Raw genomic sequence first — 27,249 nt, 5'->3', positions numbered from 1 at the left:
GAATTTTATAGTTCTTAGCCGTTGGTTCCTCCATGTTCATATTGTTGATATCTGTTTCTAATTCAGCGATTTCTGTTTGTAATTTAGTGATTTTCCTCTCCGAGTTCTCTATCAAAATATTCATTAGTCTAAATGAACTTGACACTATTTCTTGTTCCCAATTGTCCAATAAATCTGGATCAAGATCGTCAAAAGTGGGAAAAATATGTGATCTTAAACCTCTAGGTATCCTGTTGAGTTTTACATATTGTTTTAAGGTTGCCCCATCCCACCATTTAGACACCTCCTGTTTCTTCAATTTCTCTAATTTGAAGAACTTGTCACGAAGCCCCATTTTGGTGTGTTGGGCACCTGCTGCATAAGGCTTAGGTATAGTCCCTGTCTGCTCTAAACTGCCAAAAATGTCTGCTGCTAGTTTATCACGGTCCATATTTAGGATCTAAAGTAGAAACGAAGCAAAGCACTCAACTCTAAAAGAACAATCCAAAAACCTACAATGCAAAGGGCTAGAACAGCACCCCTATGTTTAGCATCAATGAATCAAAATGAAAGAACATAGGAAGCAAGTCATAGGATTTGTGCGCTCACAGTGAGTCCACATAATAGCATTAACATTCCAATCCTAACATGGTGCTCCTGGCAAGAGGATCTTCCCAATTCCTCTTAAGTTTCCAGGGAAACTCACAGTGACAAAAAACAGCTGTCAGGGCACTCATGAACATGTAATTAGAAGTAAGTGATGTATCAATATGCAACGTATATTGGTATTAACAACATAAAGAGTTTCAAGCTCAATTTATTCTTGAAACAGAAAAGTTCATCATAGTAAACACAAAGTTGTCCTTTGAAGTCAGTGTTCATGTAGTAAACACAACATTGAAGTCAGTATCCATGTAGCACATACAGCCTGTGTGTTCCTCCTCTCCCACCCCGCCTGGTTTTCCTGGGTCTATTTTGCGTCGGCCTAGTTCCCATTGTCCCTGTCTTATCCTCTGGACCTCTGCTAAAAAAAGAGGGAGTGCCCTGTTGTACTACCCTGTCCTGTCTGGAAGTATTGGAAATAGCACTTAAATCACTGTTGTTGGTAGAAACACTATTTAGTGAGGATGAGGAGCCTAAATCAGAACTTAGCGGGGACTCATTTCTTTTGGATAAATGATCATATTTGCGGGAGAATGTAAAGATCCTACCATTTTTGTAATCCAACTCATCTCGCCTAAGTTTACGCGCCTTTCTTTGTGTGATCTCATATTGATGTAGCTCCAAAATTTCATTAAGAATTTTATAGTTCTTAGCCGTTGGTTCCTCCATGTTCATATTGTTGATATCTGTTTCTAATTCAGCGATTTCTGTTTGTAATTTAGTGATTTTCCTCTCCGAGTTCTCTATCAAAATATTCATTAGTCTAAATGAACTTGACACTATTTCTTGTTCCCAATTGTCCAATAAATCTGGATCAAGATCGTCAAAAGTGGGAAAAATATGTGATCTTAAACCTCTAGGTATCCTGTTGAGTTTTACATATTGTTTTAAGGTTGCCCCATCCCACCATTTAGACACCTCCTGTTTCTTCAATTTCTCTAATTTGAAGAACTTGTCACGAAGCCCCATTTTGGTGTGTTGGGCACCTGCTGCATAAGGCTTAGGTATAGTCCCTGTCTGCTCTAAACTGCCAAAAATGTCTGCTGCTAGTTTATCGCGGTCCATATTTATGATCTAAAGTACAAACGAAGCAAAGCACTAAACTCTAAAAGAACAATCAAAAAACCTACAATGCAAAGGGCTGGAGCAGCACCCCTATGTTTAGCATCAATGAATCAAAATGAAAGCACATAGGAAGCAAGTCATAGGATTTGTGCGCTCACAGTGAGTCCACATAATAGCATTAACATTCCAATCCTAACATGGTGCTCCTGGCAAGAGGATCTTCCCAATTCCTCTAATGTTTCCAGGGAAACTCACAGTGACAAAAAACAGCTGTCAGGGCACTCATGAACATGTAATTAGAAGTAAGTGATGTATCAATATGCAACGTATATTGGTATTAACAACATAAAGAGTTTCAAGCTCAATTTATTCTTGAAACAGAAAAGTTCATCATAGTAAACACAAAGTTGTCCTTTGAAGTCAGTGTTCATGTAGTAAACACAACATTGAAGTCAGTATCCATGTAGCACATACAGCCTGGGTGTTCCTCCTCTCCCACCCCGCCTGGTTTTCCTGGGTCTATTTTGCATCGGCCTAGTTCCCATTGTCCCTGTCTTGTCCTCTGGACCTCTGCTAAAAAAAGAGGGAGTGCCCTGTTGTACTACCCTGTCCTGTCTGGAAGTATTGGAAATAGCACTTAAATCACTGTTGTTGGTAGAAACACTATTTAGTGAGGATGAGGAGCCTAAATCAGAACTTAGCGGGGACTCATTTCTTTTGGATAAATGATCATATTTGCGGGAGAATGTAAAGATCCTACCATTTTTGTAATCCAACTCATCTCGCCTAAGTTTACGCGCCTTTCTTTGTGTGATCTCGTATTGATGTAGCTCCAAAATTTCATTAAGAATTTTATAGTTCTTAGCCGTTGGTTCCTCCATGTTCATATTGTTGATATCTGTTTCTAATTCAGCAATTTCTGTTTGTAATTTAGTGATTTTCCTCTCCGAGTTCTCTATCAAAATATTCATTAGTCTAAATGAACTTGACACTATTTCTTGTTCCCAATTGTCCAATAAATCTGGATCAAGATCGTCAAAAGTGGGAAAAATATATGATCTTAAACCTCTAGGTATCCTGTTGAGTTTTACATATTGTTTTAAGGTTGCCCCATCCCACCATTTAGACACCTCCTGTTTCTTCAATTTCTCTAATTTGAAGAACTTGTCACGAAGCCCCATTTTGGTGTGTTGGGCACCTGCTGCATAAGGCTTAGGTATAGTCCCTGTCTGCTCTAAACTGCCAAAAATGTCTGCTGCTAGTTTATCACAGTCCATATTTAGGATCTAAAGTACAAACGAAGCAAAGCACTCAACTCTAAAAGAACAATCAAAAAACCTACAATGCAAAGGGCTAGAACAGCACCCCTATGTTTAGCATCAATGAATCAAAATGAAAGAACATAGGAAGCAAGTCATAGGATTTGTGCGCTCACAGTGAGTCCACATAATAGCATTAACATTCCAATCCTAACATGGTGCTCCTGGCAAGAGGATCTTCCCAATTCCTCTTAAGTTTCCAGGGAAACTCACAGTGACAAAAAACAGCTGTCAGGGCACTCATGAACATGTAATTAGAAGTAAGTGATGTATCAATATGCAACGTATATTGGTATTAACAACATAAAGAGTTTCAAGCTCAATTTATTCTTGAAACAGAAAAGTTCATCATAGTAAACACAAAGTTGTCCTTTGAAGTCAGTGTTCATGTAGTAAACACAACATTGAAGTCAGTATCCATGTAGCACATACAGCCTGTGTGTTCCTCCTCTCCCACCCCGCCTGGTTTTCCTGGGTCTATTTTGCGTCGGCCTAGTTCCCATTGTCCCTGTCTTATCCTCTGGACCTCTGCTAAAAAAAGAGGGAGTGCCCTGTTGTACTACCCTGTCCTGTCTGGAAGTATTGGAAATAGCACTTAAATCACTGTTGTTGGTAGAAACACTATTTAGTGAGGATGAGGAGCCTAAATCAGAACTTAGCGGGGACTCATTTCTTTTGGATAAATGATCATATTTGCGGGAGAATGTAAAGATCCTACCATTTTTGTAATCCAACTCATCTCGCCTAAGTTTACGCGCCTTTCTTTGTGTGATCTCATATTGATGTAGCTCCAAAATTTCATTAAGAATTTTATAGTTCTTAGCCGTTGGTTCCTCCATGTTCATATTGTTGATATCTGTTTCTAATTCAGCGATTTCTGTTTGTAATTTAGTGATTTTCCTCTCCGAGTTCTCTATCAAAATATTCATTAGTCTAAATGAACTTGACACTATTTCTTGTTCCCAATTGTCCAATAAATCTGGATCAAGATCGTCAAAAGTGGGAAAAATATGTGATCTTAAACCTCTAGGTATCCTGTTGAGTTTTACATATTGTTTTAAGGTTGCCCCATCCCACCATTTAGACACCTCCTGTTTCTTCAATTTCTCTAATTTGAAGAACTTGTCACGAAGCCCCATTTTGGTGTGTTGGGCACCTGCTGCATAAGGCTTAGGTATAGTCCCTGTCTGCTCTAAACTGCCAAAAATGTCTGCTGCTAGTTTATCACGGTCCATATTTAGGATCTAAAGTACAAACGAAGCAAAGCACTCAACTCTAAAAGAACAATCCAAAAACCTACAATGCAAAGGGCTAGAACAGCACCCCTATGTTTAGCATCAATGAATCAAAATGAAAGAACATAGGAAGCAAGTCATAGGATTTGTGCGCTCACAGTGAGTCCACATAATAGCATTAACATTCCAATCCTAACATGGTGCTCCTGGCAAGAGGATCTTCCCAATTCCTCTTAAGTTTCCAGGGAAACTCACAGTGACAAAAAACAGCTGTCAGGGCACTCATGAACATGTAATTAGAAGTAAGTGATGTATCAATATGCAACGTATATTGGTATTAACAACATAAAGAGTTTCAAGCTCAATTTATTCTTGAAACAGAAAAGTTCATCATAGTAAACACAAAGTTGTCCTTTGAAGTCAGTGTTCATGTAGTAAACACAACATTGAAGTCAGTATCCATGTAGCACATACAGCCTGTGTGTTCCTCCTCTCCCACCCCGCCTGGTTTTCCTGGGTCTATTTTGCGTCGGCCTAGTTCCCATTGTCCCTGTCTTATCCTCTGGACCTCTGCTAAAAAAAGAGGGAGTGCCCTGTTGTACTACCCTGTCCTGTCTGGAAGTATTGGAAATAGCACTTAAATCACTGTTGTTGGTAGAAACACTATTTAGTGAGGATGAGGAGCCTAAATCAGAACTTAGCGGGGACTCATTTCTTTTGGATAAATGATCATATTTGCGGGAGAATGTAAAGATCCTACCATTTTTGTAATCCAACTCATCTCGCCTAAGTTTACGCGCCTTTCTTTGTGTGATCTCATATTGATGTAGCTCCAAAATTTCATTAAGAATTTTATAGTTCTTAGCCGTTGGTTCCTCCATGTTCATATTGTTGATATCTGTTTCTAATTCAGCGATTTCTGTTTGTAATTTAGTGATTTTCCTCTCCGAGTTCTCTATCAAAATATTCATTAGTCTAAATGAACTTGACACTATTTCTTGTTCCCAATTGTCCAATAAATCTGGATCAAGATCGTCAAAAGTGGGAAAAATATGTGATCTTAAACCTCTAGGTATCCTGTTGAGTTTTACATATTGTTTTAAGGTTGCCCCATCCCACCATTTAGACACCTCCTGTTTCTTCAATTTCTCTAATTTGAAGAACTTGTCACGAAGCCCCATTTTGGTGTGTTGGGCACCTGCTGCATAAGGCTTAGGTATAGTCCCTGTCTGCTCTAAACTGCCAAAAATGTCTGCTGCTAGTTTATCGCGGTCCATATTTATGATCTAAAGTACAAACGAAGCAAAGCACTAAACTCTAAAAGAACAATCAAAAAACCTACAATGCAAAGGGCTGGAGCAGCACCCCTATGTTTAGCATCAATGAATCAAAATGAAAGCACATAGGAAGCAAGTCATAGGATTTGTGCGCTCACAGTGAGTCCACATAATAGCATTAACATTCCAATCCTAACATGGTGCTCCTGGCAAGAGGATCTTCCCAATTCCTCTAATGTTTCCAGGGAAACTCACAGTGACAAAAAACAGCTGTCAGGGCACTCATGAACATGTAATTAGAAGTAAGTGATGTATCAATATGCAACGTATATTGGTATTAACAACATAAAGAGTTTCAAGCTCAATTTATTCTTGAAACAGAAAAGTTCATCATAGTAAACACAAAGTTGTCCTTTGAAGTCAGTGTTCATGTAGTAAACACAACATTAAAGTCAGTATCCATGTAGCACATACAGCCTGTGTGTTCCTCCTCTCCCACCCCGCCTGGTTTTCCTGGGTCTATTTTGCATCGGCCTAGTTCCCATTGTCCCTGTCTTGTCCTCTGGACCTCTGCTAAAAAAAGAGGGAGTGCCCTGTTCTACTACCCTGTCCTGTCTGGAAGTATTGGAAATAGCACTTAAATCACTGTTGTTGGTAGAAACACTATTTAGTGAGGATGAGGAGCCTAAATCAGAACTTAGCGGGGACTCATTTCTTTTGGATAAATGATCATATTTGCGGGAGAATGTAAAGATCCTACCATTTTTGTAATCCAACTCATCTCGCCTAAGTTTACGCGCCTTTCTTTGTGTGATCTCATATTGATGTAGCTCCAAAATTTCATTAAGAATTTTATAGTTCTTAGCCGTTGGTTCCTCCATGTTCATTTTGTTGATATCTGTTTCTAATTCAGCAATTTCTGTTTGTAATTTAGTGATTTTCCTCTCCGAGTTCTCTATCAAAATATTCATTAGTCTAAATGAACTTGACACTATTTCTTGTTCCCAATTGTCCAATAAATCTGGATCAAGATCGTCAAAAGTGGGAAAAATATGTGATCTTAAACCTCTAGGTATCCTGTTGAGTTTTACATATTGTTTTAAGGTTGCCCCATCCCACCATTTAGACACCTCCTGTTTCTTCAATTTCTCTAATTTGAAGAACTTTTCACGAAGCCCCATTTTGGTGTGTTGGGCACCTGCTGCATAAGGCTTAGGTATAGTCCCTGTCTGCTCTAAACTGCCAAAAATGTCTGCTGCTAGTTTATCGCGGTCCATATTTAGGATCAAAAGTACAAACGAAGCAAAGCACTCAACTCTAAAAGAACAATCAAAAAACCTACAATGCAAAGGGCTGGAGCAGCACCCCTATGTTTAGCATCAATGAATCAAAATGAAAGCACATAGGAAGCAAGTCATAGGATTTGGGTGCTCACAGTGAGCCCACATAATAGCATTAACATTCCAATCCTAACATGGTGCTCCTGGCAAGAGGATCTTCCCAATTCCTCTAATGTTTCCAGGGAAACTCACAGTGACATAAAACAGCTGTCAGGGCACTCATGAACATGTAATTAGAAGTAATTGATGTATCAATATGCAACGTATATTGGTATTAACAACATAAAGAGTTTCAAGCTCAATTTATTCTTTAAACAGAAAAGTTCATCATAGTAAACACAAAGTTGTCCTTTGAAGTCAGTGTTCATGTAGTAAACACAACATTGAAGTCAGTATCCATGTAGCACATACAGCCTGTGTGTTCCTCCTCTCCCACCCCGCCTGGTTTTCCTGGGTCTATTTTGCGTCGGCCTAGTTCCCATTGTCCCTGTCTTATCCTCTGGACCTGTGCTAAAAAAAGAGGGAGTGCCCTGTTGTACTACCCTGTCCTGTCTGGAAGTATTGGAAATAGCACTTAAATCACTGTTGTTGGTAGAAACAATATTTAGTGAGGATGAGGAGCCTAAATCAGAACTTAGCGGGGACTCATTTCTTTTGGATAAATGATCATATTTGCGGGAGAATGTAAAGATCCTACCATTTTTGTAATCCAACTCATCTCGCCTAAGTTTATGCGCCTTTCTTTGTGTGATCTCATATTGATGTAGCTCCAAAATTTCATTAAGAATTGTATAGTTCTTAGCCGTTGGTTCCTCCATGTTCATATTGTTGATATCTGTTTCTAATTCAGCAATTTCTGTTTGTAATTTAGTGATTTTCCTCTCCGAGTTCTCTATCAAAATATTCATTAGTCTAAATGAACTTGACACTATTTCTTGTTCCCAATTGTCCAATAAATCTGGATCAAGATCGTCAAAAGTGGGAAAAATATGTGATCTTAAACCTCTAGGTATCCTGTTGAGTTTTACATATTGTTTTAAGGTTGCCCCATCCCACCATTTAGACACCTCCTGTTTCTTCAATTTCTCTAATTTGAAGAACTTGTCACGAAGCCCCATTTTGGTGTGTTGGTCACCTGCTGCATAAGGCTTAGGTATAGTCCCTGTCTGCTCTAAACTGCCAAAAATGTCTGCTGCTAGTTTATCGCGGTCCATATTTACGATCTAAAGTACAAACTAAGCAAAGCACTAAACTCTAAAAGAACAATCAAAACACCTACAATGCAAAGGGCTGGAGCAGCACCCCTATGTTTAGCATCAATGAATCAAAATGAAAGCACATAGGAAGCAAGTCATAGGATTTGGGCGCTCACAGTGAGTCCACATAATAGCATTAACATTCCAATCCTAACATGGTGCTCCTGGCAAGAGGATCTTCCCAATTCCTCTAATGTTTCCAGGAAAAATCACAGTGACAAAAAACAGCTGTCAGGGCACTCATGAACATGTAATTAGAAGTAAGTGATGTATCAATATGCAACGTATATTGGTATTAACAACATAAAGAGTTTCAAGCTCAATTTATTCTTGAAACAGAAAAGTTCATCATAGTAAACACAAAGTTCTCCTTTGAAGTCAGTGTTCATGTAGTAAACACAACATTAATGCAGTATCCATGTAGCACATATAGCCTGTATGTTCCCCCTCTCCCACCCCGCCTGGTTTTCCTGGGTCTATTTTGCATCGGCCTAGTTCCCATTGTCCCTGTCTTGTCCTCTGGACCTCTGCTAAAAAAAGAGGGAGTGCCCTGTTGTACTACCCTGTCCTGTCTGGAAGTATTGGAAATAGCACTTAAATCACTGTTGTTGGTAGAAACACTATTTAGTGAGGATGAGGAGCCTAAATCAGAACTTAGCGGGGACTCATTTCTTTTGGATAAATGATCATATTTGTGGGAGAATGTAAAGATGCTACCATTTTTGTAATCCAACTCATCTCGCCTAAGTTTACGCGCCTTTCTTTGTGTGATCTCATATTGATGTAGCTCCAAAATTTCGTTAAGAATTTTATAGTTCTTAGCCGTTGGTTCCTCCATGTTCATATTGTTGATATCTGTTTCTAATTCAGCAATTTCTGTTTGTAATTTAGTGATTTTCCTCTCCGAGTTCTCTATCAAAATATTCCTTAGTCTAAATGAACTTGACACTATTTCTTGTTCCCAATTGTCCAATAAATCTGGATCAAGATCGTCAAAAGTGGGAAAAATATGTGATCTTAAACCTCTAGGTATCCTGTTGAGTTTTACATATTGTTTTAAGGTTGCCCCATGCCACCATTTAGACACCTCCTGTTTCTTCAGTTTCTCTAATTTGAAGAACTTGTCACGAAGCCCCATTTTGGTGTGTTGGGTACCTGCTGCATAAGGCTTAGGTATAGTCCCTGTCTGCTCTAAACTGCCAAAAATGTCTGCTGCTAGTTTATCGCGGTCCATATTTAGGATCTAAAGTACAAACGAAGCAAAGCACTCAACTCTAAAAGAACAATCAAAAAACCTACAATGCAAAGGGCTGGAGCAGCACCCCTATGTTTAGCATCAATAAATCAAAATGAAAGAACATAGGAAGCAAGTCATAGGATTTGTGCGCTCACAGTGAGTCCACATAATAGCATTAACATTCCAATCCTAACATGGTGCTCCTGGCAAGAGGATCTTCCCAATTCCTCTTAAGTTTCCAGGGAAACTCACAGTGACAAAAAACAGCTGTCAGGGCACTCATGAACATGTAATTAGAAGTAAGTGATGTATCAATATGCAACGTATATTGGTATTAACAACATAAAGATTTTCAAGCTCAATTTATTCTTGAAACAGAAAAATTCATCATAGTAAACACAAAGTTGTCCTTTGAAGTCAGTGTTCATGTAGTAAACACAACATTGAAGTCAGTATCCATGTAGCACATACAGCCTGTGTGTTCCTCCTCTCCCACCCCGCCTGGTTTTCCTGGGTCTATTTTGCGTCGGCCTAGTTCCCATTGCCCCTGTCTTATCCTCTGGACCTCTGCTAAAAAAAGAGGGAGTGCCCTGTTGTACTACCCTGTCCTGTCTGGAAGTATTGGAAATAGCACTTAAATCACTGTTGTTGGTAGAAACACTATTTAGTGAAGATGAGGAGCCTAAATCAGAACTTAGCGGGGACTCATTTCTTTTGGATAAATGATCATATTTGCGGGAGAATGTAAAGATCCTACCATTTTTGTAATCCAACTCATCTCGCCTAAGTTTACGCGCCTTTCTTTGTGTGATCTCATATTGATGTAGCTCCAAAATTTCATTAAGAATTTTATAGTTCTTAGTCGTTGGTTCCTCCTTGTTCATATTGTTGATATCTGTTTCTAATTCAGCAATTTCTGTTTGTAATTTAGTGATTTTGCTCTCCGAGTTCTCTATCAAAATATTCATTAGTCTAAATGAACTTGACACTATTTCTTGTTCCCAATTGTCCAATAAATCTGGATCAAGATCGTCAAAAGTGGGAAAAATATGTGATCTTAAACCTTTAGGTATCCTGTTGAGTTTTACATATTGTTTTAAGGTTGCCCCATCCCACCATTTAGACACCTCCTGTTTCTTCAATTTCTCTAATTTGAAGAACTTGTCACAAGGCCCCATTTTGGTGTGTTGGGCACCTGCTGCATAAGGCTTAGGTATAGTCCCTGCCTGCTCTAAACTGCCAAAAATGTCTGCTGCTAGTTTATCGCGGGCCATATTTAGGATCTAAAGTACAAACGAAGCAAAGCACTCAACTCTAAAAGAACAATCAAAAAACCTACAATGCAAAGGGCTGGAGCAGCACCCCTATGTTTAGCATCAATGAATCAAAATGAAAGCACATAGGAAGCAAGTCATAGGATTTGGGCGCTCACAGTGAGTCCACATAATTGCATTAACATTCCAATCCTAACATGGTGCTCCTGGCAAGAGGATCTTCCCAATTCCTCTTAAGTTTCCAGGGAAACTCACAGTGACAAAAAACAGCTGTCAGGCCACTCATGAACATGTAATTAGAAGTAAGTGATGTATCAATATGCAACGTATATTGCTATTAACAACATAAAGATTTTCAAGCTCAATTTATTCTTGAAACAGAAAAGTTCATCATAGTAAACACAAAGTTGTCCTTTGAAGTCAGTGTTCATGTAGTAAACACAACATTGAAGTCAGTATCCATGTAGCACATACAGCCTGGGTGTTCCTCCTCTCCCACCCCGCCTGGTTTTCCTGGGTCTATTTTGCGTCGGCCTAGTGCCCATTGTCCCTGTCTTATCCTCTGGACCTCTGCTAAAAAAAGAGGGAGTGCCCTGTTGTACTACCCTGTCCTGTCTGGAAGTATTGGAAGTAGCACTTAAATCACTGTTGTTGGTAGAAACACAATTTAGTTAGGATGAGGAGCCTAAATCAGAACTTAGCGGGGACTCATTTCTTTTGGATAAATGATCATATTTGCGGGAGAATGTAAAGATCCTACCATTTTTGTAATCCAACTCATCTCGCCTAAGTTTACGCGCCTTTCTTTGTGTGATCTCATATTGATGTAGCTCCAAAATTTCATTAAGAATTTTATAGTTCTTAGCCGTTGGTTCCTCCATGTTCATATTGTTGATATCTGTTTCTAATTCAGCGATTTCTGTTTGTAATTTAGTGATTTTCCTCTCCGAGTTCTCTATCAAAATATTCATTAGTCTAAATGAACTTGACACTATTTCTTGTTCCCAATTGTCCAATAAATCTGGATCAAGATCGTCAAAAGTGGGAAAAATATGTGATCTTAAACCTCTAGGTATCCTGTTGAGTTTTACATATTGTTTTAAGGTTGCCCCATCCCACCATTTAGACACCTCCTGTTTCTTCAATTTCTCTAATTTGAAGAACTTGTCACGAAGCCCCATTTTGGTGTGTTGGGCACCTGCTGCATAAGGCTTAGGTATAGTCCCTGTCTGCTCTAAACTGCCAAAAATGTCTGCTGCTAGTTTATCGCGGTCCATATTTATGATCTAAAGTACAAACGAAGCAAAGCACTAAACTCTAAAAGAACAATCAAAAAACCTACAATGCAAAGGGCTGGAGCAGCACCCCTATGTTTAGCATCAATGAATCAAAATGAAAGCACATAGGAAGCAAGTCATAGGATTTGTGCGCTCACAGTGAGTCCACATAATAGCATTAACATTCCAATCCTAACATGGTGCTCCTGGCAAGAGGATCTTCCCAATTCCTCTAATGTTTCCAGGGAAACTCACAGTGACAAAAAACAGCTGTCAGGGCACTCATGAACATGTAATTAGAAGTAAGTGATGTATCAATATGCAACGTATATTGGTATTAACAACATAAAGAGTTTCAAGCTCAATTTATTCTTGAAACAGAAAAGTTCATCATAGTAAACACAAAGTTGTCCTTTGAAGTCAGTGTTCATGTAGTAAACACAACATTGAAGTCAGTATCCATGTAGCACATACAGCCTGGGTGTTCCTCCTCTCCCACCCCGCCTGGTTTTCCTGGGTCTATTTTGCATTGGCCTAGTTCCCATTGTCCCTGTCTTGTCCTCTGGACCTCTGCTAAAAAAAGAGGGAGTGCCCTGTTGTACTACCCTGTCCTGTCTGGAAGTATTGGAAATAGCACTTAAATCACTGTTGTTGGTAGAAACACTATTTAGTGAGGATGAGGAGCCTAAATCAGAACTTAGCGGGGACTCATTTCTTTTGGATAAATGATCATATTTGCGGGAGAATGTAAAGATCCTACCATTTTTGTAATCCAACTCATCTCGCCTAAGTTTACGCGCCTTTCTTTGAGTGATCTCATATTGATGTAGCTCCAAAATTTCATTAAGAATTTTATAGTTCTTAGCCGTTGGTTCCTCCATGTTCATATTGTTGATATCTGTTTCTAATTCAGCAATTTCTGTTTGTAATTTAGTGATTTTCCTCTCCGAGTTCTCTATCAAAATATTCATTAGTCTAAATGAACTTGACACTATTTCTTGTTCCCAATTGTCCAATAAATCTGGATCAAGATCGTCAAAAGTGGGAAAAATATATGATCTTAAACCTCTAGGTATCCTGTTGAGTTTTACATATTGTTTTAAGGTTGCCCCATCCCACCATTTAGACACCTCCTGTTTCTTCAATTTCTCTAATTTGAAGAACTTGTCACGAAGCCCCATTTTGGTGTGTTGGGCACCTGCTGCATAAGGCTTAGGTATAGTCCCTGTCTGCTCTAAACTGCCAAAAATGTCTGCTGCTAGTTTATCACAGTCCATATTTAGGATCTAAAGTACAAACGAAGCAAAGCACTCAACTCTAAAAGAACAATCAAAAAACCTACAATGCAAAGGGCTAGAACAGCACCCCTATGTTTAGCATCAATGAATCAAAATGAAAGAACATAGGAAGCAAGTCATAGGATTTGTGCGCTCACAGTGAGTCCACATAATAGCATTAACATTCCAATCCTAACATGGTGCTCCTGGCAAGAGGATCTTCCCAATTCCTCTTAAGTTTCCAGGGAAACTCACAGTGACAAAAAACAGCTGTCAGGGCACTCATGAACATGTAATTAGAAGTAAGTGATGTATCAATATGCAACGTATATTGGTATTAACAACATAAAGAGTTTCAAGCTCAATTTATTCTTGAAACAGAAAAGTTCATCATAGTAAACACAAAGTTGTCCTTTGAAGTCAGTGTTCATGTAGTAAACACAACATTGAAGTCAGTATCCATGTAGCACATACAGCCTGTGTGTTCCTCCTCTCCCACCCCGCCTGGTTTTCCTGGGTCTATTTTGCGTCGGCCTAGTTCCCATTGTCCCTGTCTTATCCTCTGGACCTCTGCTAAAAAAAGAGGGAGTGCCCTGTTGTACTACCCTGTCCTGTCTGGAAGTATTGGAAATAGCACTTAAATCACTGTTGTTGGTAGAAACACTATTTAGTGAGGATGAGGAGCCTAAATCAGAACTTAGCGGGGACTCATTTCTTTTGGATAAATGATCATATTTGCGGGAGAATGTAAAGATCCTACCATTTTTGTAATCCAACTCATCTCGCCTAAGTTTACGCGCCTTTCTTTGTGTGATCTCATATTGATGTAGCTCCAAAATTTCATTAAGAATTTTATAGTTCTTAGCCGTTGGTTCCTCCATGTTCATATTGTTGATATCTGTTTCTAATTCAGCGATTTCTGTTTGTAATTTAGTGATTTTCCTCTCCGAGTTCTCTATCAAAATATTCATTAGTCTAAATGAACTTGACACTATTTCTTGTTCCCAATTGTCCAATAAATCTGGATCAAGATCGTCAAAAGTGGGAAAAATATGTGATCTTAAACCTCTAGGTATCCTGTTGAGTTTTACATATTGTTTTAAGGTTGCCCCATCCCACCATTTAGACACCTCCTGTTTCTTCAATTTCTCTAATTTGAAGAACTTGTCACGAAGCCCCATTTTGGTGTGTTGGGCACCTGCTGCATAAGGCTTAGGTATAGTCCCTGTCTGCTCTAAACTGCCAAAAATGTCTGCTGCTAGTTTATCGCGGTCCATATTTATGATCTAAAGTACAAACGAAGCAAAGCACTAAACTCTAAAAGAACAATCAAAAAACCTACAATGCAAAGGGCTGGAGCAGCACCCCTATGTTTAGCATCAATGAATCAAAATGAAAGCACATAGGAAGCAAGTCATAGGATTTGTGCGCTCACAGTGAGTCCACATAATAGCATTAACATTCCAATCCTAACATGGTGCTCCTGGCAAGAGGATCTTCCCAATTCCTCTAATGTTTCCAGGGAAACTCACAGTGACAAAAAACAGCTGTCAGGGCACTCATGAACATGTAATTAGAAGTAAGTGATGTATCAATATGCAACGTATATTGGTATTAACAACATAAAGAGTTTCAAGCTCAATTTATTCTTGAAACAGAAAAGTTCATCATAGTAAACACAAAGTTGTCCTTTGAAGTCAGTGTTCATGTAGTAAACACAACATTAAAGTCAGTATCCATGTAGCACATACAGCCTGTGTGTTCCTCCTCTCCCACCCCGCCTGGTTTTCCTGGGTCTATTTTGCATCGGCCTAGTTCCCATTGTCCCTGTCTTGTCCTCTGGACCTCTGCTAAAAAAAGAGGGAGTGCCCTGTTCTACTACCCTGTCCTGTCTGGAAGTATTGGAAATAGCACTTAAATCACTGTTGTTGGTAGAAACACTATTTAGTGAGGATGAGGAGCCTAAATCAGAACTTAGCGGGGACTCATTTCTTTTGGATAAATGATCATATTTGCGGGAGAATGTAAAGATCCTACCATTTTTGTAATCCAACTCATCTCGCCTAAGTTTACGCGCCTTTCTTTGTGTGATCTCATATTGATGTAGCTCCAAAATTTCATTAAGAATTTTATAGTTCTTAGCCGTTGGTTCCTCCATGTTCATTTTGTTGATATCTGTTTCTAATTCAGCAATTTCTGTTTGTAATTTAGTGATTTTCCTCTCCGAGTTCTCTATCAAAATATTCATTAGTCTAAATGAACTTGACACTATTTCTTGTTCCCAATTGTCCAATAAATCTGGATCAAGATCGTCAAAAGTGGGAAAAATATGTGATCTTAAACCTCTAGGTATCCTGTTGAGTTTTACATATTGTTTTAAGGTTGCCCCATCCCACCATTTAGACACCTCCTGTTTCTTCAATTTCTCTAATTTGAAGAACTTTTCACGAAGCCCCATTTTGGTGTGTTGGGCACCTGCTGCATAAGGCTTAGGTATAGTCCCTGTCTGCTCTAAACTGCCAAAAATGTCTGCTGCTAGTTTATCGCGGTCCATATTTAGGATCAAAAGTACAAACGAAGCAAAGCACTCAACTCTAAAAGAACAATCAAAAAACCTACAATGCAAAGGGCTGGAGCAGCACCCCTATGTTTAGCATCAATGAATCAAAATGAAAGCACATAGGAAGCAAGTCATAGGATTTGGGTGCTCACAGTGAGCCCACATAATAGCATTAACATTCCAATCCTAACATGGTGCTCCTGGCAAGAGGATCTTCCCAATTCCTCTAATGTTTCCAGGGAAACTCACAGTGACATAAAACAGCTGTCAGGGCACTCATGAACATGTAATTAGAAGTAATTGATGTATCAATATGCAACGTATATTGGTATTAACAACATAAAGAGTTTCAAGCTCAATTTATTCTTTAAACAGAAAAGTTCATCATAGTAAACACAAAGTTGTCCTTTGAAGTCAGTGTTCATGTAGTAAACACAACATTGAAGTCAGTATCCATGTAGCACATACAGCCTGTGTGTTCCTCCTCTCCCACCCCGCCTGGTTTTCCTGGGTCTATTTTGCGTCGGCCTAGTTCCCATTGTCCCTGTCTTATCCTCTGGACCTGTGCTAAAAAAAGAGGGAGTGCCCTGTTGTACTACCCTGTCCTGTCTGGAAGTATTGGAAATAGCACTTAAATCACTGTTGTTGGTAGAAACAATATTTAGTGAGGATGAGGAGCCTAAATCAGAACTTAGCGGGGACTCATTTCTTTTGGATAAATGATCATATTTGCGGGAGAATGTAAAGATCCTACCATTTTTGTAATCCAACTCATCTCGCCTAAGTTTATGCGCCTTTCTTTGTGTGATCTCATATTGATGTAGCTCCAAAATTTCATTAAGAATTGTATAGTTCTTAGCCGTTGGTTCCTCCATGTTCATATTGTTGATATCTGTTTCTAATTCAGCAATTTCTGTTTGTAATTTAGTGATTTTCCTCTCCGAGTTCTCTATCAAAATATTCATTAGTCTAAATGAACTTGACACTATTTCTTGTTCCCAATTGTCCAATAAATCTGGATCAAGATCGTCAAAAGTGGGAAAAATATGTGATCTTAAAACTCTAGGTATCCTGTTGAGTTTTACATATTGTTTTAAGGTTGCCCCATCCCACCATTTAGACACCTGCTGTTTCTTCAATTTCTCTAATTTGAAGAACTTGTCACGAAGCCCCATTTTGGTGTGTTGGTCACCTGCTGCATAAGGCTTAGGTATAGTCCCTGTCTGCTCTAAACTGCCAAAAATGTCTGCTGCTAGTTTATCGCGGTCCATATTTACGATCTAAAGTACAAACTAAGCAAAGCACTAAACTCTAAAAGAACAATCAAAACACCTACAATGCAAAGGGCTGGAGCAGCACCCCTATGTTTAGCATCAATGAATCAAAATGAAAGCACATAGGAAGCAAGTCATAGGATTTGGGCGCTCACAGTGAGTCCACATAATAGCATTAACATTCCAATCCTAACATGGTGCTCCTGGCAAGAGGATCTTCCCAATTCCTCTAATGTTTCCAGGAAAAATCACAGTGACAAAAAACAGCTGTCAGGGCACTCATGAACATGTAATTAGAAGTAAGTGATGTATCAATATGCAACGTATATTGGTATTAACAACATAAAGAGTTTCAAGCTCAATTTATTCTTGAAACAGAAAAGTTCATCATAGTAAACACAAAGTTCTCCTTTGAAGTCAGTGTTCATGTAGTAAACACAACATTAATGCAGTATCCATGTAGCACATATAGCCTGTATGTTCCCCCTCTCCCACCCCGCCTGGTTTTCCTGGGTCTATTTTGCATCGGCCTAGTTCCCATTGTCCCTGTCTTGTCCTCTGGACCTCTGCTAAAAAAAGAGGGAGTGCCCTGTTGTACTACCCTGTCCTGTCTGGAAGTATTGGAAATAGCACTTAAATCACTGTTGTTGGTAGAAACACTATTTAGTGAGGATGAGGAGCCTAAATCAGAACTTAGCGGGGACTCATTTCTTTTGGATAAATGATCATATTTGTGGGAGAATGTAAAGATGCTACCATTTTTGTAATCCAACTCATCTCGCCTAAGTTTACGCGCCTTTCTTTGTGTGATCTCATATTGATGTAGCTCCAAAATTTCGTTAAGAATTTTATAGTTCTTAGCCGTTGGTTCCTCCATGTTCATATTGTTGATATCTGTTTCTAATTCAGCAATTTCTGTTTGTAATTTAGTGATTTTCCTCTCCGAGTTCTCTATCAAAATATTCCTTAGTCTAAATGAACTTGACACTATTTCTTGTTCCCAATTGTCCAATAAATCTGGATCAAGATCGTCAAAAGTGGGAAAAATATGTGATCTTAAACCTCTAGGTATCCTGTTGAGTTTTACATATTGTTTTAAGGTTGCCCCATGCCACCATTTAGACACCTCCTGTTTCTTCAGTTTCTCTAATTTGAAGAACTTGTCACGAAGCCCCATTTTGGTGTGTTGGGTACCTGCTGCATAAGGCTTAGGTATAGTCCCTGTCTGCTCTAAACTGCCAAAAATGTCTGCTGCTAGTTTATCGCGGTCCATATTTAGGATCTAAAGTACAAACGAAGCAAAGCACTCAACTCTAAAAGAACAATCAAAAAACCTACAATGCAAAGGGCTGGAGCAGCACCCCTATGTTTAGCATCAATAAATCAAAATGAAAGAACATAGGAAGCAAGTCATAGGATTTGTGCGCTCACAGTGAGTCCACATAATAGCATTAACATTCCAATCCTAACATGGTGCTCCTGGCAAGAGGATCTTCCCAATTCCTCTTAAGTTTCCAGGGAAACTCACAGTGACAAAAAACAGCTGTCAGGGCACTCATGAACATGTAATTAGAAGTAAGTGATGTATCAATATGCAACGTATATTGGTATTAACAACATAAAGATTTTCAAGCTCAATTTATTCTTGAAACAGAAAAATTCATCATAGTAAACACAAAGTTGTCCTTTGAAGTCAGTGTTCATGTAGTAAACACAACATTGAAGTCAGTATCCATGTAGCACATACAGCCTGTGTGTTCCTCCTCTCCCACCCCGCCTAGTTTTCCTGGGTCTATTTTGCGTCGGCCTAGTTCCCATTGCCCCTGTCTTATCCTCTGGACCTCTGCTAAAAAAAGAGGGAGTGCCCTGTTGTACTACCCTGTCCTGTCTGGAAGTATTGGAAATAGCACTTAAATCACTGTTGTTGGTAGAAACACTATTTAGTGAAGATGAGGAGCCTAAATCAGAACTTAGCGGGGACTCATTTCTTTTGGATAAATGATCATATTTGCGGGAGAATGTAAAGATCCTACCATTTTTGTAATCCAACTCATCTCGCCTAAGTTTACGCGCCTTTCTTTGTGTGATCTCATATTGATGTAGCTCCAAAATTTCATTAAGAATTTTATAGTTCTTAGTCGTTGGTTCCTCCTTGTTCATATTGTTGATATCTGTTTCTAATTCAGCAATTTCTGTTTGTAATTTAGTGATTTTGCTCTCCGAGTTCTCTATCAAAATATTCATTAGTCTAAATGAACTTGACACTATTTCTTGTTCCCAATTGTCCAATAAATCTGGATCAAGATCGTCAAAAGTGGGAAAAATATGTGATCTTAAACCTTTAGGTATCCTGTTGAGTTTTACATATTGTTTTAAGGTTGCCCCATCCCACCATTTAGACACCTCCTGTTTCTTCAATTTCTCTAATTTGAAGAACTTGTCACAAGGCCCCATTTTGGTGTGTTGGGCACCTGCTGCATAAGGCTTAGGTATAGTCCCTGCCTGCTCTAAACTGCCAAAAATGTCTGCTGCTAGTTTATCGCGGGCCATATTTAGGATCTAAAGTACAAACGAAGCAAAGCACTCAACTCTAAAAGAACAATCAAAAAACCTACAATGCAAAGGGCTGGAGCAGCACCCCTATGTTTAGCATCAATGAATCAAAATGAAAGCACATAGGAAGCAAGTCATAGGATTTGGGCGCTCACAGTGAGTCCACATAATTGCATTAACATTCCAATCCTAACATGGTGCTCCTGGCAAGAGGATCTTCCCAATTCCTCTTAAGTTTCCAGGGAAACTCACAGTGACAAAAAACAGCTGTCAGGCCACTCATGAACATGTAATTAGAAGTAAGTGATGTATCAATATGCAACGTATATTGCTATTAACAACATAAAGATTTTCAAGCTCAATTTATTCTTGAAACAGAAAAGTTCATCATAGTAAACACAAAGTTGTCCTTTGAAGTCAGTGTTCATGTAGTAAACACAACATTGAAGTCAGTATCCATGTAGCACATACAGCCTGGGTGTTCCTCCTCTCCCACCCCGCCTGGTTTTCCTGGGTCTATTTTGCGTCGGCCTAGTGCCCATTGTCCCTGTCTTATCCTCTGGACCTCTGCTAAAAAAAGAGGGAGTGCCCTGTTGTACTACCCTGTCCTGTCTGGAAGTATTGGAAGTAGCACTTAAATCACTGTTGTTGGTAGAAACACAATTTAGTTAGGATGAGGAGCCTAAATCAGAACTTAGCGGGGACTCATTTCTTTTGGATAAATGATCATATTTGCGGGAGAATGTAAAGATCCTACCATTTTTGTAATCCAACTCATCTCGCCTAAGTTTACGCGCCTTTCTTTGTGTGATCTCATATTGATGTAGCTCCAAAATTTCATTAAGAATTTTATAGTTCTTAGCCGTTGGTTCCTCTATGTTCATATTGTTGATATCTGTTTCTAATTCAGCAATTTCTGTTTGTAATTTAGTGATTTTCCTCTCTGAGTTCTCTATCAAAATATTCATTAGTCTAAATGAACTTGACACTATTTCTTGAACCCAATTGTCCAATAAATCTGGATCAAGATCGTCAAAAGTGGGAAAAATATGTGATCTTAAACCTCTAGGTATCCTGTTGAGTTTTACATATTGTTTTAAGGTTGCCCCATCCCACCATTTAGACACCTCCTGTTTCTTCAATTTCTCTAATTTGAAGAACTTGTCACGAAGCCCCATTTTGGTGTGTTGGTCACCTGCTGCATAAGGCTTAGGTATAGTCCCTGTCTGCTCTAAACTGCCAAAAATGTCTGCTGCTAGTTTATCGCGGTCCATATTTAGGATCTAAAGTACAAACGAAGCAAAGCACTCAACTCTAAAAGAACAATCAAAAAACCTACAATGCAAAGGGCTGGAGCAGCACCCCTATGTTTAGCATCAATGAATCAAAATGAAAGCACATAGGAAGCAAGTCATAGGATTTGGGCGCTCACAGTGAGTCCACATAATAGCATTAACATTCCAATCCTAACATGGTGCTCCTGGCAAGAGGATCTTCCCAATTCCTCTTAAGTTTCCAGGGAAACTCACAGTGACAAAAAACAGCTGTCAGGGCACTCATGAACATGTAATTAGAAGTAAGTGATGTATCAATATGCAACGTATATTGGTATTAACAACATAAAGAGTTTCAAGCTCAATTTATTCTTGAAACAGAAAAGTTCATCATAGTAAACACAAAGTTGTCCTTTGAAGTCAGTGTTCATGTAGTAAACACAACATTGAAGTCAGTATCCATGTAGCACATACAGCCTGTGTGTTCCTCCTCTCCCACCCCGCCTGGTTTTCCTGGGTCTATTTTGCGTCGGCCTAGTTCCCATTGTCCCTGTCTTATCCTCTGGACCTCTGCTAAAAAAAGAGGGAGTGCCCTGTTGTACTACCCTGTGCTGTCTGGAAGTATTGGAAATAGCACTTAAATCACTGTTGTTGGTAGAAACACAATTTAGTAAGGATGAGGAGCCTAAATCAGAACTTAGCGGGGACTCATTTCTTTTGGATAAATGATCATATTTGCGGGAGAATGTAAAGATCCTACCATTTTTGTAATCCAACTCATCTCGCCTAAGTTTACGCGCCTTTCTTTGTGTGATCTCATATTGATGTAGCTCCAAAATTTCGTTAAGAATTTTATAGTTCTTAGCCGTTGGTTCCTCTATGTTCATATTGTTGATATCTGTTTCTAATTCAGCAATTTCTGTTTGTAATTTAGTGATTTTCCACTCCGAGTTCTCTATCAAAATATTCATTAGTCTAAATGAACTTGACACTATTTCTTGTTCCCAATTGTCCAATAAATCTGGATCAAGATCGTCAAAAGTGGGAAAAATATGTGATCTTAAACCTCTAGGTATCCTGTTGAGTTTTACATATTGTTTTAAGGTTGCCCCATCCCACCATTTAGACACCTCCTGTTTCTTCAATTTCTCTAATTTGAAGAACTTGTCACGAAGCCCCATTTTGGTGTGTTGGGCACCTGCTGCATAAGGCTTAGGTATAGTCCCTGTCTGCTCTAAACTGCCAAAAATGTCTGCTGCTAGTTTATCGCGGTCCATATTTACGATCTAAAGAACAAACGAAGCAAAGCACTCAACTCTAAAAGAACTATCAAAAAACCTACAATGCAAAGGGCTGGAGCAGCACCCCTATGTTTAGCATCAATGAATCAAAATGAAAGCACATAGGAAGCAAGTCATAGGATTTGGGCGCTCACAGTGAGTCCACATAATAGCATTAACATTCCAATCCTAACATGGTGCTCCTGGCAAGAGAATCTTCCCAATTCCTCTAATGTTTCCAGGGAAACTCACAGTGACAAAAAACAGCTGTCAGGGCACTCATGAACATGTAATTAGAAGTAAGTGATGTATCAATATGCAACGAATATTGGTATTAACAACATAAAGAGTTTCAAGCTCAATTTATTCTTGAAACAGAAAAGTTCATCATAGTAAACACAAAGTTGTCCTTTGAAGTCAGTGTTCATGTAGTAAACACAACATTGAAGTCAGTATCCATGTAGCACCTACAGCCTGTGTGTTCCTCCTCTCCCACCCCGCCTGGTTTTCCTGGGTCTATTTTGCATCGGCCTAGTTCCCATTGTCCCTGTCTTGTCCCCTGGACCTCTGCTAAAAAAAGAGGGAGTGCCCTGTTGTACTACCCTGTCCTGTCTGGAAGTATTGGAAATAGCACTTAAATCACTGTTGTTGGTAGAAACACTATTTAGTGAGGATGAGGAGCCTAAATCAGAACTTAGCGGGGACTAATTTCTTTTGGATAAATGATCATATTTGCGGGAGAATGTAAAGATCCTACCATTTTTGTAATCCAACTCATCTCGCCTAAGTTTACGCGCCTTTCTTTGTGTGATCTCATATTGATGTAGCTCCAAAATTTCATTAAGAATTTTATAGTTCTTAGCCGTTGGTTCCTCCATGTTCATATTGTTGATATCTGTTTCTAATTCAGCAATTTCTGTTTGTAATTTAGTGATTTTGCTCTCCGAGTTCTCTATCAAAATATTCATTAGTCTAAATGAACTTGACACTATTTCTTGTTCCCAATTGTCCAATAAATCTGGATCAAGATCGTCAAAAGTGGGAAAAATATGTGATCTTAAACCTTTAGGTATCCTGTTGAGTTTTACATATTGTTTTAAGGTTGCCCCATCCCACCATTTAGACACCTCCTGTTTCTTCAATTTCTCTAATTTGAAGAACTTGTCACGAAGCCCCATTTTGGTGTGTTGGGCACCTACTGCATAAGGCTGAGGTATAGTCCCTATCTGCTCTAAACTGCCAAAAATGTCTGCTACTAGTTTATCGCGGTCCATATTTAGGATCTAAAGTACAAACGAAGCAAAGCACTCAACTCTAAAAGAACAATCAAAAAACCTACAATGCAAAGGGCTGGAGCAGCACCCCTATGTTTAGCATCAATGAATCAAAATGAAAGCACATAGGAAGCAAGTCATAGGATTTGGGCGCTCACAGTGAGTTCACATAATAGCATTAACATTCCAATCCTAACATGGTGCTCCTGGCAAGAGGATCTTCCCAATTCCTCTTAAGTTTCCAGGGAAACTCACAGTGACAAAAAACAGCTGTCAGGGCATTCATGAACATGTAATTAGAAGTAAGTGATGTATCAATATGCAACTTATATTGGTATTAACAACATAAAGAGTTTCAAGCTCAATTTATTCTTCAAACAGAAAAGTTCATCATAGTAAACACAAAGTTGTCCTTTGAAGTCAGTGTTCATGTAGTAAACACAACATTGAAGTCAGTATCCATGTAGCACATACAGCCTGTGTGTTCCTCCTCTCCCACCCCGCCTGGTTTTCCTGGGTCTATTTTGCGTCGGCCTAGTTCCCATTGTCCCTGTCTTATCCTCTGGACCTCTGCTAAAAAAAGAGGGAGTGCCCTGTTGTACTACCCTGTCCTGTCTGGAAGTATTGGAAATAGCACTTAAATCACTGTTGTTGGTAGAAACACTATTTAGTGAGGATGAGGAGCCTAAATCAGAACTTAGTGGGGACTCATTTCTTTTGGATAAATGATCATATTTGCGGGAGAATGTAAAGATCCTACCATTTTTGTAATCCAACTCATCTCGCCTAAGTTTACACGCCTTTCTTTGTGTGATCTCATATTGATGTAGCTCCAAAATTTCATTAAGAATTTTATAGTTCTTAGCCGTTGGTTCCTCCATGTTCATATTGTTGATATCTGTTTCTAATTCAGCAATTTCTGTTTGTAATTTAGTGATTTTCCTCTCCGAGTTCTCTATCAAAATATTCATTAGTCTAAATGAACTTGACACTATTTCTTGTTCCCAATTGTCCAATAAATCTGGATCAAGATCGTCAAAAGTGGGAAAAATATGTGATCTTAAACCTCTAGGTATCCTGTTGAGTTTTACATATTGTTTTAAGGTTGCCCCATCCCACCATTTAGACACCTCCTGTTTCTTCAGATTCTCTAATTTGAAGAACTTGTCACGAAGCCCCATTTTGGTGTGTTGGGCACCTGCTGCATAAGGCTTAGGTATAGTCCCTTTCTGCTCTAAACTGCCAAAAATGTCTGCTGCTAAATAAAACACAACCACTACACTTACCTGCATTACACATTTAAAATAAAATGGTACTTACCCATGGGCTGCACGTCCTTCTTGGTATTCTTCTGCTGTCTGATGCACGAAGAGCTCCCCGAACTAATCCAGACTCTGCTTTCATGATGTTAACCACCACGAGAGAAATGCCTGGATTTGATTGAGTGGGCTGGCTGAATGTTTCTTTAGGCCCTGAATGCCTGTGCTTGATCTCCACTCATGTGTCTAAGACAGCTGGGTGGGGAGTTTCAAAGTATGCATGTCACTTTAGCCAAAAGAAGACTACTGGCCCAAGTGACATGTGCACTTTGGAGTGTCTTGTCAGCCCTGCTTCAGTCATCCATGCTGCCAATCGGCAGCAAAGGACACACCCTGCATGTCTCTGGGCTCAGGGGTCAACAAATATAAAATGGAATTGAAATATTCTCATTGGTATTTTTCTTTCTTGCACGGCACGCAGAGGGCAGGGGGCAACGCATCCCCACTCTCCTGAAGAAACCACCATTGTCAAGGTGTTAAGCCCAATATATATTAAGATAACCAACAGTATCCCTTTATAATCATACTTGTTAGACAAATTCCCTGCAAGACTGCTTATGCTTTTTCAGTCGAGGAGATCTGTGCCTGTATTTCACATACATACTTTGTTTAAACAATAAATCAGCAAATAACCAGGATGCCTTTGGGTTTCCAATTGGGGGCCCCCTGCTGAAGACACTCCCTTCTATACAACACAGTCCCCAAACATGGAGCGGATCCTGGAAATGCAGTTTGACATAGATCCTATTTTGTAGCAATAACTGACTTTCCGACACCAACCAACGCTAGATACATCTGTTTTATGGAAGAACTAACCACCTTACTTGCACAACCAAGTATTTCCCAAAACCTGCAATATTCCTTGTTCGGATGATACCCTGCAATTAGCTGACCAGGGCAAATGCATCAAAAATATAATCAGGGTGATATAGACTTGACTAAGACACAATAAACCATGTGTGGTGAAGGGTAATGCAAAGAACCGATCTGCCGCCCCAGAATTATACCCCCACCAACCACCAGCACCACTTTAAGAAAGAACATTCCCTTCTTTCATAATCTGCCTTCTTATCCATCAAGACAATGAACTATATAAATCAGAAATACTTTTGTATAAGGTCATTGAAACAGGCATTAGTTTCCAAAGTGACTTTTGAAATGCCATCCAAATTATCTTGGCTCCGAGTCATTGCCTCTCATTTTTGTATTCACACATATTTTGGATCGGCAAACCTTTATGCACTATGGTAGTGGTTATACGGAATCCTTTGCTGATTAATTACAATTCGCAATAGTTGATGTTCTGCCTATAAGAATAATCATTGCAAACATTCTAAAATGCTACATAATGTATTAGTGAGCATTAGTGAGTAATTGAATATGTTGAATGATAGAAGTCGCTGTGGCCTTAGCAGTTTATGGCCTATTTTAAAGGTACTCATGTGGTGGTGTTTTTTTTACCATACCTAAAAGTAGGTATGCCAATGGTAGTTGGCCAATTACCTGTGTGTTTTAGGGTCAGAGCACATACTCCGGAACTTTATAGACCAACGCCCCAACCCTACACACACACCCCGAACCAGAAACTGCCGACAAATCTAGCCAAAAGTGTAGGGGAAGCACATGAAAAAATAAGCTTTTCGCAATGCTACACTGAAGAATAGAGTACATCTCGTGTATCACCTGTCCAGAAAAGTTGACTCGAAAACATGTTGGATTACCATGATTTTCATATATTTCGTTCTATAACAAACTCTAAGGTCAGTACTGTGGGCATGACAGTCAGGGGCTACGAAATTCTTTCTCCATTTCCTCCTTAATGTTATCCCTTTTTTGGTCTGGCACTGAGAACAGACTCCCTCAGCTATTGCTTGTTTGAAGTGTGTTTTCTGGTTACACATGTTCAATGGTGACTGGAAACTGAGAGTTATCGGCATCATAAGTATAGAAATGAATCCTGGCTTAGTTGTTTTCCGGTTGGCGTTTATTAATGTTTACTCATAGATATGAAAGAAAATATAGTGTATATGGTGGCGGGAAGCCTCATCATAAGGAACACCAGCAAAGTGACCCACAAGGAACAGTAGAATCTAAGACAAACACTTTTAAAAGACAAAGATATATTGGTGCTATGTTGGTTCCTATATTGATATAAAGTATATTGTTACAGATTTGTCACAAGCTGTAGCCATTTCACTTTGGAGATCCCCATTCTAGCTCCCAAGGCATGTTCTCTGCCACACGAGGTGCAAGTTAATCAAGGTAAAAGACAGTATACAACTTCCTGTTTTTGATGCTAATTCTCGTGCTTAACTGTCACCCTAACAGTAAAACTCTCACAATGATAGAGTGGTTAGGTTACATCAACCACAACTGCTCTTGGTAAAGTGAATACAACATTGTGCACACTATTTAGTACAACAAACAGTAAAAGTTTTCCCTCTATTAGAATACAAATGTGCCCATAGGATTTGTGATAGAGGGTCACCAGTTTCATATAGAAGGTTGTGGATATA

At 39.1% G+C, this 27,249-nt stretch overlaps 1 protein-coding gene across 1 annotated transcript in view; it reads right to left on the bottom strand.

Annotated features, from left to right (window-relative positions):
• Nucleotides 1-24,295, bottom strand: part of LOC138297092 (cytadherence high molecular weight protein 2-like) — a 112,390-nt gene extending 88,095 nt beyond the window's left edge. Inside the window, exons 1-9 of the mRNA XM_069236595.1 lie at nucleotides 24,175-24,295; nucleotides 21,621-21,815; nucleotides 20,344-20,538; nucleotides 19,067-19,261; nucleotides 16,514-16,708; nucleotides 12,683-12,826; nucleotides 10,129-10,323; nucleotides 7,576-7,770; nucleotides 2,468-2,611 (exon numbers count right to left, since the gene is read on the bottom strand). Of these exons, the coding sequence (XP_069092696.1) occupies nucleotides 2,468-2,611; nucleotides 7,576-7,770; nucleotides 10,129-10,323; nucleotides 12,683-12,826; nucleotides 16,514-16,708; nucleotides 19,067-19,261; nucleotides 20,344-20,538; nucleotides 21,621-21,815; nucleotides 24,175-24,295 (1,579 nt within the window). The remainder of the gene's footprint in view (nucleotides 1-2,467; nucleotides 2,612-7,575; nucleotides 7,771-10,128; nucleotides 10,324-12,682; nucleotides 12,827-16,513; nucleotides 16,709-19,066; nucleotides 19,262-20,343; nucleotides 20,539-21,620; nucleotides 21,816-24,174) is intronic.
• Between the last annotated feature and the right edge of the window lie 2,954 nt (nucleotides 24,296-27,249).

This window comes from Pleurodeles waltl, chromosome 5 (genome assembly GCF_031143425.1).
Source record: "Pleurodeles waltl isolate 20211129_DDA chromosome 5, aPleWal1.hap1.20221129, whole genome shotgun sequence".
Taxonomy (NCBI): domain Eukaryota; kingdom Metazoa; phylum Chordata; class Amphibia; order Caudata; family Salamandridae; genus Pleurodeles; species Pleurodeles waltl.
Note: the sequence above shows the minus strand (reverse complement) of the source record. Positions and strands in the feature narration are given on the sequence as shown.